Here is a 12,470-nt window from a genome sequence, read left to right on the forward strand (position 1 = left end):
TGTGTGTGTGTGTGTTTATTACATGACTGAAAAGCAATTAATATTGTCTATTGTTTGAGCGTATATCTTACATATCATTTGTTGCCGACAGGAAGCTAGTTTTATAATGTAGATTTTTTGGTACAGTTTAATAAATTCACATGAACAAAAGTTTGTCCACAACTCTCATAATTCTGGTCTAGAGGCGGGTTTCGCAATGATGTGCATAACACTTAGGTTGAGAAAATAGTTTGTGGTTATGCTCAGGAAGCCTCAGAGCATAGAAAGAAAAGACTGCATTTCCTGAACTTCCTTACCCCCCCTTCCCTAAGTTGTCATAAATAGGACTTAATATAGGGGATACATAGAATTCCTTACTCAGCAGTACATATGTTGACTTCCTCTGTGCGGCCAACATTTCGACATACATTTTTTGTGGTTGATGATGTGTGTGTGGACTATGTTGGATGTGTTTGTTTTTGCTGTTACTGACTTGGCTTACAAAGTGGACCAAATATATTGAAGCAGAAAGTAGAGGTAAGACTTTGCTCGTTTTGCTATGGTGCAGCTGAGAGAGTTATTTACAAGTCATGATTATTAATTACAAATATTTCTGATCAGTCATTGATATTGCAATGTACATATTAATATTATGGAGCAATATTCAGGTAGTTGGCATGTTTATTTTTTTGGTCATAGTGTTTAGTCACAGTAATGTATGTAAATGAAGCTGTTTCATTTGGAAAAATTGCTGTAACTGCTAACTACTAAATAGTTTATGTATCTACTATGAGCGTAGTTGGTGTGGTTAGTATATACTGTACTGGTATTAATGAAATCATCTTGAACAGAAAATTTTGTATACACATGTGTATACAATTTTGTGTATATGTGTGAAGGAGATTGTTGTATCCATTGTATCAGGTATAAAGTAAATAAGGAGCCAGTCAACACATACACAACAGAATGTTGATAAGCCTGTTGAAAATAGCTACCTGTATCAGTTACTTATACCGTCAATTGTATGTACAGTTGATTGCATGAAACACAGCAGCTTCATACTGAACAATTTTGATCAAAGGAGACCAACGAAGCCTTCTTTAATGTTGGATTAAGGAAGTTAGTGTAGTTTTAAAGAGGGTGCAAAAACGTTACAGAATGTATAAAAATATATCCGTTTTTATTCTTCTGCTTCACAATCAGAATATACACTTTAATTTGATTTAAATGACAAGTGTTCTGCCATGCATTTTTAACAATCTGATGATATATGCCGTTTTATGTATTAAATATGCAATTAAAATGAAAAGGTCTTATAGTTGTTCCACTAAAGTGGTTAAAGTCTTTGACATTCACTATTTACTTAGTCACACGTCAGAGTAAAGGATGGAAACTCTCAAAACCGCAAAGCCACTCGAGCCATTTGACACTGACATGTTTGATCTGATTCACAGATCAGCTCTGTAACATGGCTAACTACATTAATTTTTAAAAATTGTTCTCTTTTATCTTAAGTACGTCAAAAATAATTTGAATACAAAGACAATAATGTGACAATATTAAAATGTCACATAATGTGACAATACAGTATTCTGGAAAACAGTCCTGGTTATGGTAGTTCATTAAAAGTGTATACAAAGGTTTGGAAGCAATAGTTATTAGGTTAGAACAATAATGACTAACCGATACTTTAAAACCTTTTCTAGCTGTGTTAATAATTTTAGTTATAAGAATGATTTTGTATAGTGTTTATAAAATACATTCATAATTCAAAACAATGTTTGCCAATAATTCTAGAGTTGCCTGTTATTTAATAATATTGTGATGCTTTGAAATATACAGCATGCTTTTAGACAGGCCTTTAGTAGAGTCTTGAAATCGCAGCTAGTCAAGATGTCGATTCATGCAGCCGCAACAGCTAGCCAGGCATTTAAAAGTATATTGGTCATCTTTGTATTAATGCCAGTAGGAAACATACACACACGCTTGCCTTCTTGTTTTGCCTACAGTCATGAATGCATACGTATTTTGTACTGACTTAATAAGAGAGATAATTGTAACTTAATCAAATAGTTTATCATAAAATAAACATATTTAATATAAATATTATATTATAAAAGAAATATATTTAAGATTTTTGCACAGTTCCATGTATTCCATAAACAGAACGGTATCTAAAAATCAAACTGTCATTTAGCTATTCAAACCAGTGCATTTAACAGGAAGTGAACAGTACATGTCTAAATTACATATGTATTCTTGAGTGTGGGTGAGAGAGGAAGTCTCGGACTGAGTCATGGTGTGACTTAACTGAAGGTGCTAAAAAGACCAACATACAGAACATGCACTATTCATTTTTACATGTGGACAACTCAGATTCATCTGTGTTGTAAGTATATCATGCCGTATATGTTTATTGAAAGACTACAATATTTCTGTTATTTTTTATTAAACATGTTTGAAAGTATAGTATTTTCTAATAAGTTTATAATAGCATATTCTCAGTATGAACATATAACCGTTTTCTCAAGTACCAGAGTAATTGACTGTGATGGACTTTCCTACATACATCCACCATGAGCGTTTTTTTTTTATGTCTTATGTTCCTAGATTTACTTGATTAGCTTACCAGCTCTCATCTATTGAGCTTCGGTACGCATAGTTCATAGCATCATCAAGAGGTCTAGGCATAAAAAAACAAACAATAATCATTTAATGTTGTGTTTTGCTATTTACACCTGAGGTCTAGTAAAATTTAGAAGCAGAAATAAAATCTCCACAGTTCCAGGATGGATTTTCTGTATTATAAAACATTTTTGGAAAAACTATTTGGCCAGAGATGGTGTTTTAATTGTAGTTTATATTGCTATATACTTCCAAATTCTAGCTAACAATAAAGGACCTATACCTTTTGATCAATTCATGTGTGGCAGATCATAAAAAAGATTGCTCAGGTACTGTGGTGCGAGACCATTCAGTGCAAACTTTTCTGCAATTTTGATACGGACAAAGCATTGACACCAAAGACTCCCGCCATAAATATTAAATAAACATGAGAGGGTACAATAATTGAAAGTATCATGAGGAAAGTCTACCTTGTACAAATTGTGTTTCAATTGTCTTCGAGATAATATAGAAGTTTTTTACTTATGCACAATAAAATGGGGACTTGATTTGGGCTTACATAAAATGTCTTGCAAACATCGCTGTGCATGAGTTCATTTATGTAAAGTGTGAATTTTCTTCACACTTTTATTTGTGCCTAAAAGATTGTCCTGCTAACTGCTATAATATTCCTTACTCACATTAACCTCTCATATCATCCCAGAAATGTTGTTTTTTTTTTCTTTCCATAGGGAATGACCAACAAAGCTGAAGTCTTTCTACATTTAGCATTTACACAACACATACCCAGAAAATGATAATGGATATATTTGTTTATCATCTTAAATAAGTGCAATTAAAATCTATAGGTTAATTAAGTCTGTAAGGCCATAATAAGGAATAACAAAATTAATACTAGAGGCATTGATTGATCTCTATTTCCAGTATGACAGAGAATCTGTATGAGATTAATGACCTAACTAATAGCAGTAACAGTTTAAATATTACAAGATGTGGTTATGCTATACATAATGCCTCATTACAACCATCACCAATGTCTCCACATGTTAACCAAAAGTATATGCCATCCCCTACAACTCCACAAAATGAGCTTTCTCCACTTCTTGACATAACACACAATGAAGGATCTTGGGACCACAGTCAACTCGAGAAGTCTGCATCTTCCATGTTAAGTGAGACTATGAATTCCCATGTTGTCTACCCCTTCAGTATTGCTGAGGCTTTACACGGACTGGACTCCTTTTCCAAGGCATTTCCTGTAAAAAACCGAAGCACTGTTTTTGTTAACAGTGTAGGTGAAAAAAGTTCAGAAGACAATCAGGTGTCAGAAATCTTGTTGTCACCCCAGAGAGGAACACCTTCAGCTGTGTCAGATAGAGAGCCCTTTAGTCCTGTAACTATGCAGAGCCGGCCACTGCAGTGCCATAATCAGCTAATGCAAGATCACATAGACAGCCAAAATATGGCTCATAATCCCTACCAAAGCCACCAACAATATTATGGTTATCAACAACACAAACCACAGCTGAGACAGAACAATTTAGCACAAGTATACAAGGTACCCTTTAATAAGTCTCAGAACCAGTATCTTCTACAGCATCAAGGACATCAAATCCATCAGCATCAGCAGCTTCAATCGTATTCATTAGCCCAGCAAAAGCAGCAAATTTCCCTAGATGTTAGGGAGGGCCATGAATCCATTGGATCACCAACAGACAGCTACACTGAGGACCATAAAACATATGAGCAACCAGTTTTCCAGGCTAGTCTACACACCTCCCATTTCCAGGGGTCACAGAATTTTCTCTCACTTCCTCACCAGAGTGATTTCTACCAGCACCAGCAGGCTAATGAGCTAACACACTCATTCCCTTTTAAGCAAAATCCTTCTTTTGAAGATCACTTGGGATCAGGTGAAATTATGCCGGGATTTTCAAATACAAAGGAGGAGGTTTATATGGATTTAAACTACCACCACAAACATGAGGACTTCTGTAGTTCCCATTATCAAAGTGTGGGGTCAGAGGTCAATCAAACAGCTCAGTCATTAGCTCTGAGAGGAGGAGGAGTACGTCATCATCTTAACTCTTACCGGCCACCTTGTGAACAGGTAGTTCATGAAAAAATTTTATATGTATAAGGTTCTTTTCTGTTTAAATTGTAGCACATTTTTACTAATACCTCCCTTTCTTTCTTTAAGATGCGCTCATCAGATATCCAAGAGGACCAACAATTACAATACTACAGGTTGGACACACACATTATTATTCTTTATTATAAAATTATTTCACAATAGATATTCGGTTTTTATGTCTTTATTTTAGCTTATTATTGTTGTATTTGTGGTAGGACTGAATCATCAAGGGTTGAAGGAGCAAAAACAAAGATGAAATGCATTTTATGCCACCGGGAGTTTAAGAGCTTGCCAGCTCTTAATGGCCACATGCGTTCCCATGGAGGATTCAGGACAAATCCATCAATACTGAAAACTGTAAGACCATTTACAAAGGATTGCTATTAAAATTAAGACATATCTCCTAAAGCAGTTCTTGAGAGTCTGTTGCATTTTGTTAATACATTGCCAAGAACTGTATACTATAAGGAAATAGGTAACTTATTAATGTTAAACAAGCTATATATGTTTGTATCTATATTATTCCCATGATAAAAAACAAATATATTCATAAATGGATATACACAATGTACAGTGGTTGTAAGAGAATATAATTCATATAATTTCAAGTGAAACTTCATAATATTTTATTCTTTTTTGTACACTTCTTGGATTTAGGTTTCCTTACAGACTGATGAACAAATTCATCAATCTAAAGAAGTAATTCCAATTGACCCCATGGTGTTCCCTGTATCTGTTCCTGTAAATGAATACTCAGGTCTCTCCAGGCTTCCAAATAACTTTCATAACCACCTGAGACACAATGATTTGGATGACTTAGATGAAAGTCATCCACAGCGACAGAAGGTTCTCCCTTCACGTGTGAGTATTATTGCATCCTATGAAACTGGTTCATTACACTCTCAAATAAAGTGCCTTGTTTATCAAACTTTGATTAAAAATGTGTGTAAAGAATTCCTTTATTTAACTTAACTAAAAAATGTAAGCCAGATTTACAGAAATTTCAAAAATGCTATTTTACTTCATATATTTGTGTAAAAGGCAGTCACCTACAAAGTGCATGGCACGTTTGCATGTCATATCTGTTTTGCTTTTGGTGATGGCCATAATATTCTATAAAAAGGCTACATTTATATTCACTGGGAAACCAGCTGAATCCATATGGGGAGTTTAATGGTAGAAAACAGCGAACAATCCAAACAAAAGGCAATGAAAGTGCAGTCAAAAAAAAGATAGTCAGGAGGTGAACAATACCAAAAAGCACAATCCAAAAGTAAGAAATCCAAGAAAAACATAAATAATGATCATACACAATAAGAGTGATAGAAATAACAAAGAATGGCTTGGTAAAGTAGCAGAACTCATAATACTGTGAGATAGTGAGATCTGCTTAAATACAAGAAGTAACCCAGTGACATTGAAGTGGTCAAAACCGGTGATGTTTCCCTCTGCCGCACTGGGGATGGAATGCCGGAATCCTTGTGGATTTGTTACACAAGGATATTAAAGGATTTTCACAGTATTTTCGTGGATACCAGTTTTTTTTGTGTGTAAAAATTTGTGATTTAGGCACAAATCTGCTTATATACAGCTTGATCAATGAGGCCTAATCTTAGTACATGGGTCACTAGAGTGATTTGAAAAAATGTTCAGTACCTGCATACAGTATAGAAATTATTGTTATTAAAATCATTTCTTTACATGCAAACATTCTAGGCAAAAAATTCAATAGGAGCTGGAGATGGACAAGAGAAAAAACAAGAGAAAAAGCGATATCGACACTGCCTGGTGCCACTTGTGATTTCCCCGTGTGGAGCTGGTCTAGAGTCCAGAGGGCCGGTGCTTTTCCAGAGCCAGCTGCGTTCACCAAGCAGCTGTGGAGATGACATCCCTTACACTCCTCCACCCATGCTCAGCCCTATACGGCCAGGCTCTGGCCTTTTCAGTAGTGTTAATGCAGGGCACTCAAGTACTGGAGCACAGACTGTTCCTCGAGTTCGCTTGTGTAAGGACAGTAAGTGTCCATTTAGATATTTAGGGTGTTTACTTTAAGCATGTACACACAAACAAACACACAACACAAAATGGCAAATTGTGTCTTTAATATTTTTAATATTTCACAGGTGACAAACATGACTGCAATACGACATTTGATTCGGGGGATAATTCAAGTAGAATTAAACCGTAAGTAAAAACTACAATAAATAAATAAACAAACAAACAAACAAACAAACAAATAAATAAAATAAATAAATAAATAATATGTTTATGTTTAATTAAAAAACAAACAAACAAATAACTAAATAAATAAATAAATAAATATTACTGCAATATGACACTGCAAGTCAACTAATATTTTATGCTTTTTTTATATATGTTTTTTTTTTTATCTATTTTGCAGCCGGATCAATATTGGTTGCAGTTTTCAAGCAGACATTCCAGATGTTCAGAGTTGCTCAAAAGTGTCAGAGGACATCCATAAGGCTAATCTTCTGTGGACACCCTGCTATTTGGATACCCCTGAGAAGCAGCAGAGAGGTAACCTCAGTTAAAATACTATCAATGTAAAGAATGTTCCACTGAGCAACTCATTAATGTAGGAATACTGCTTATATAATATATACTGTAATATTTTCTGATGGCAATTTTGCATTTCTGTCTGATACAAGTGGATGATCTTCTAAAGATGGCATGTTCCAGTGTGCTTCCAGGAGGAGGGACAAACACAGAATACACTCTTCATTGTCTTTTTGAGTGTAGGGGTGACATCATGGTAAGAACATCTAAATAACTTAATATGAACAATATTTTCATGACTACCTTTTTTAAATGCTGTTTTGCATATGATTTTTGAATAATGTTTTAGGCAACCCTGGATAAACTACTCTCAGTGACAGCACTAAAACATGGACCCAGCCTTCATACAAATTACCATTATGCTGGTATTTGACTGCCTTTTTTGTGTCTTCTGAAATATGTGGATCTGTACTGTATTTAATTTGTTATAGTTTGGTCAGTTGGCTTTGTTCCTCACACTGTTCTATAAATATTATTAAGTATAAAATTATAATAAACATTCACAAGTCAGAGCTAATTTCAATAGGTTTATAATATTGTATATACTGTATTTGGCTTGGTAGCAGTTAATCACTGTCATTTCCTTTTTGATCCTCTTTCTATCTCCTAGGATCAGATAAATGGACACTGCAAGAAAAGAGACAACTGAACAAGGCCTTGCTAATTCACAACAAAGATTTTCACCTAATTCAAAAAATGGTAAATGCACCTGTAAAAACACAATACAGTCTACAAAATATTTTACCTTGCATTGTCTTTCATTGTATGACTGTATTATTATTAGTGCAGTGACATAAAATGATGTGCATTAATTCTAGGTGAAGACTAAGTCAGTAGGTCAGTGTGTCGAGTATTACTACACATGGAAGGAGAAGCTCCGACTGGGCAGGAGATTCAGTACAGGTCCGATAACACCAGGTCAAGTGAAAGAGGTAAGATAACAAACTCTTTTCTAGGCGTTTACAGTTCCTATGTTTCTGAGTATGTGCGTTATCACATGTTGTGAAGAGTTAACTTGGACAGGGTGTTCAATTGTAGCCACAAAAGAGAGTGCAGGTTTTCATTCTAATTAGGTAGGAGCCACACATGTTAAAACAGTTGATCTTGGCTTTCAGTAGACTCTGCTTGGTTGGAATGTAGACAATTGCTTCGTGCTCTGAAGCTAAAAATGTGCCCCAAGAACTTTTTTTATGTTGTAAGCACTTATACTGTTATTCAGTCCCTTGTTGTTGTCTTTACAATTATTACAATGTTCCATTTCCTTTCTTAGAATAAGATCCATGTGAAGGAAGGTAACACCAGACAACCTACACATGAAGCAAAGAACAAATCTGGAGTGCTGGAATTTACTGAGCTGTCTGAAAATGTCAGTATTGCATTTGTTGATGAAGTACTCAGATCTGGTCCTGTGAGTTAATCTTTACAGTAAACAAGATTCTAATGATAAGGACACATGAAGACTCTTTACTGAAGCTTCCGGGGCTTTGTTTTATTTCCTGTTAGAAACTGAAACCTTGTTGTTGATTTTGTTGCAATGGTTTTACATTGCTCTTAGTGTTAGTTATATTAGTATGTGATATAACTTTTTTATTTCCAATTAGATGTTTAATGGGAATGAATGGAACCAAAGTAATACAGTTGGGCTGTGCAATTCCCCAGCCGAACATAACAGACCCAAGTCAGCTCAGCACTTTGCTTCTGGCTCTGTAAAAAGCTCACCCTCAAACAGTTCAACAAATGGAGACACTGACTCAAATATCATCTTCCCCTGCATTGAATGTGGAAAGTAAGATACAGTTGAAACAATTGAAAATAACAGTAATATTTTTTCTCGGTTTGATGCATGGTCTCTATTATTTATATCTGTCAATCTATAATATTTAATTTTGTTTTCACAGAGTGTTTCTTAAGGTGAAAAGTCGTAATGCTCACATGAAGACTCATCGCCAACCAGATGATCCTCAGTTTTGGCAGCTTCATAGCTTTCCTGAACAGGAACAAAAGACAGTGACACCTGCCAGCCCTACCGTTGGCCTACTTCAACTACACCTTACTCCTCATCCTGTATCTTGCAGCAATAATGGAGACATGAAACCATTATACATTAACAATGCATAAACACTGCAAGAAGCAGACTGCCTCTTGCAGAGCCATAATCTTAAAGCGTAATATTGTGTCCTCTGCTGAACCGGATGTTGAAATGTTGAAATGTCAAATATCAAAATTCTGGCCAAAATACCATGGTTCAGAGATTTTGTAAAAAAAAAAATAAATAAAAAAAAATAAATAAAATTTATATATATATATATATATATATATATATATATATATATATATATATATATATATATATATATATATATAATAAAATATATATAAAAAATCTTATATATCACGAAAATATATAAAGTCATACACACGCACACACACATACATATATATATAATGTTAGGAAACAACCGTTTATGAGGCTTATTAAGATGGCTTATTAAGAGGCTTGAGATGCCATTTGCTGGTATAAACAAATAATTATTACATATTTGTTAACCTAAAGAGATGCACTGTACATTAAACTGGCCCAACTGTCTAAATGCCATTATAATAAGACTAGTGATGTTGTGTGAGGTCTCTCTGTATAAAGTGTGTTTTTAAACAAATGTACTGTACAAATAAATAACTATGTTTTTAATGATTTATGAATCAGGTTCAAACATTGTTTTTTGGCACATTACAACTAATACGACTAATGTTAATTTCTAATTCATATGTTTAATTTTGTTAATGCAATCATGGTAATATGGGTTGATATAGCTGGGATGACACAAGCTTGCTAGTCTGTCATTGCTTGCCTTCTTTAACAGGTACTTTAAGATGAAATGTTGCAATGCTCAAATGAACACTCACAAAACAGAAAATAAGCAACAATGTTGGCAGCTTTATCACTTTCCTGAACAGGAAAACCAGAATGTGATGCCTGCTAACCCTACTGTTAGACCACTCAAATAACCTCAATCTCATTCTTACACCAACAAGAAAGATGTAAACCAATATAATATTAATAATCCCTGTTGAGAAATGGTATCTATTGGTCTTTTGTGTATTTTTTTATTAGAATGATGGTGAAGTTTGTTTTCTGTATAGGTTGCTAATCTAATACTTCAGGTTAGCAGGTGACCTGTGATGGACGTGTTTAGATTGTGTCTTGTAGGAGTTTAGTGGTTTGGTGGTGACATGGTGATTGACTGTGGTTTATTCATTAGTCAAAAGCTTTCACTGACCTCTGTGATTTGAACTTCTATTGTGATTCTCCACCAGGGAAACAAAAAGCACTGACACGCAGCAGATAAATATGTGGCAATTGTTCAACTAGAACAATGTAGTTAATCATGAACTGAATATTTGCAACAGTGAAATCCTGTAATGTAGATTATGTAAATAACACAATGCACTTTAGTGGTGTATACTGTATAACGCATATTCTAGTAGTGATAATAACAGCGGTAGTACATGTGTGCTAAAATTAACCAAAAACATTTTAGTCTGAAGTAAATAAAAGAAAAATTGTGTGATGTCAGAAGTGGGATTCGAACCCACGCCTCCAGGGGAGACTGCGACCTGAACGCAGCGCCTTAGACCGCTCGGCCATCCTGACACAAAGTATGTTTATTTTAAATACTATGTAAACCTTTGCAACACTAAAATTAACATCTAAAATTATACGTGTAATGCAAATAACGTTGTTTATTAACCTAATCAGGCTTTATATTTAACCTTGTTTATTAATGACCGGTGACAATTATCAGCGAGTATTTTTAGCTGCATGCTAGCTAGACGACTAACATGGATGCGTAGCTTTCGTTCCGATTATATTGTACGGTTGCTCACTCCTATGAGTGTATACGGTTATTTGGACCGTGCTGAACATCGGACATGTAGTTAAATATAAAGTCGAAACTGCGGTCTTCCAAAAAAAGGTAAGATATCTAGCTCACTAGCTTTTGCCTATTCACGTTAGCCTAATGTCTAAATTATTGTGACTCAAACTGATAGTCAAAGGAAAAACTAGCTAGCGAAATGGCTAACTTCCTAGTTAGCAGCGGGTGTATTAACAATGTTAAGTAAATGTGTTAACAAATCGGATGGTCAATAAAAAAATATTATTTAGAATATGGATTACCGTGTAACAAGTTGTTTATTTATTTACTCACTAGTTACAAATGCATTTATTAATTAGAATTCATTGCAAAGCATCGGTACTTTTTGCTGTATTTAAAACTGACACTGTATTAATCTGGGTTTACAGGTCAGTTGAGACGTAGACAGTCGAGAACTATGGCAGCTGCTCCACCTCCCAACTTTTCATGGGTTGAACCACAAAAATTAGCTGGACTCGGGATGCCAAGGATAACAGCCCATTATCAATTTCTACTAAATAATGGAATCAAACACTTAATCACTTTGTCTGAAAGAAAGCCCCCTTACCATGACAACTATCCAGAGTTGACTTTGCATCACATCAGAATATATGACTTCTGTGCTCCAACTTTTGATCAAATCAAACTCTTCTTGTCCATAGTGGAGGAGGCCAATTCTAAAGGAGAGGTAAAAAAAACACTAAATCTAATCTATCATGAAAATATTGTTTCTAATGTATTACTAATATCATTGTTTTCTAACTCAGATCTTCTTTATGTTAGGGGGTTGCAGTGCATTGCTTGCATGGTTTCGGAAGAACCGGAACTATGTTGGCCTGCTACTTGGTGAAGAGCAGAAAAATCAATGGGATTGATGCCATTAATGAAATTAGAAAGATCCGCCATGGTTCTATTGAAACTCGAGAACAGGAGCAAATGGTAGTGCAGTTCTACCAGCAAAATAAATGTTGATTTATATTAAGTAATATAAACTTTATCTACTTGAAGGAATTGTGTATACTGTTGTCATTTATCTTTACAATGACAGAGTCAACATACAGTTAAAAAATAAAAGTGCTGCATACACTTTTTAAGAACTATAGCCGTTTTAAGGATTTGCCGAAACTAATAAGATATATACTACAGTGACAAAATCACAGTCAAAGTCACTTTAATTAAAGGACACATTATATGCATAATCCTATAACCAGTGTTGCTTGTAAGTTTGTGAACCTTTTAGA

General features: G+C 34.6%; 2 protein-coding genes and 1 non-coding gene across 4 annotated transcripts; 2 read left to right on the plus strand and 1 right to left on the minus strand.

The window, feature by feature from the left end:
• Positions 1-288: 288 nt before the first annotated feature.
• LOC132852358 (transcriptional-regulating factor 1) lies at positions 289-9,581 on the plus strand. The gene is given in 16 exon segments (XM_060879520.1): positions 289-516; positions 3,336-4,714; positions 4,805-4,851; positions 4,954-5,095; positions 5,396-5,599; positions 6,455-6,752; positions 6,862-6,922; positions 7,140-7,276; positions 7,408-7,511; positions 7,605-7,680; positions 7,926-8,014; positions 8,134-8,247; positions 8,586-8,681; positions 8,917-9,101; positions 9,214-9,379; positions 9,381-9,581. Coding segments are annotated over 15 exon segments (2,931 nt in total). The 5' UTR covers positions 289-516; positions 3,336-3,529; the 3' UTR covers positions 9,408-9,581.
• Positions 9,582-10,884: 1,303 nt separating this feature from the next.
• On the minus strand, positions 10,885-10,967 carry trnal-cag (transfer RNA leucine (anticodon CAG)). Its single transcript has one exon. It is a non-coding gene; the product is annotated as a tRNA-Leu (tRNA).
• On the plus strand, positions 10,923-12,240 carry dusp23b (dual specificity phosphatase 23b). 2 transcript variants are annotated; one of them, XM_060879524.1, is made up of 3 exons: positions 10,923-10,972; positions 11,619-11,917; positions 12,013-12,240. In XM_060879524.1, exons 2-3 carry the CDS (start codon positions 11,648-11,650, stop codon positions 12,199-12,201), a joined length of 459 nt encoding a protein of 152 aa, XP_060735507.1. In that variant the 5' UTR covers positions 10,923-10,972; positions 11,619-11,647; the 3' UTR covers positions 12,202-12,240. The 2 variants fall into 2 exon arrangements, with proteins under 2 accessions (XP_060735507.1, XP_060735506.1); XM_060879523.1 differs by lacking the exon at positions 10,923-10,972 and adding an exon at positions 11,028-11,289.
• The last annotated feature ends 230 nt before the right edge of the window (positions 12,241-12,470 follow it).

This window comes from Tachysurus vachellii, chromosome 10 (genome assembly GCF_030014155.1).
Source record: "Tachysurus vachellii isolate PV-2020 chromosome 10, HZAU_Pvac_v1, whole genome shotgun sequence".
In the NCBI taxonomy this organism is placed as follows: domain Eukaryota; kingdom Metazoa; phylum Chordata; class Actinopteri; order Siluriformes; family Bagridae; genus Tachysurus; species Tachysurus vachellii.

What these genes read in the sequence shown, in the direction of transcription:
- dusp23b (XM_060879524.1), top strand. Translation starts at nt 11,648, where the DNA reads ATGGCAGCTGCTCCACCTCCCAACTTTTCATGGGTTGAACCACAAAAA. An exon ending in AGGCCAATTCTAAAGGAGAG is followed by an intron (nt 11,918 to 12,012) that starts GTAAAAAAAACA and finishes TCTTTATGTTAG; the next exon opens with GGGGTTGCAGTGCATTGCTT.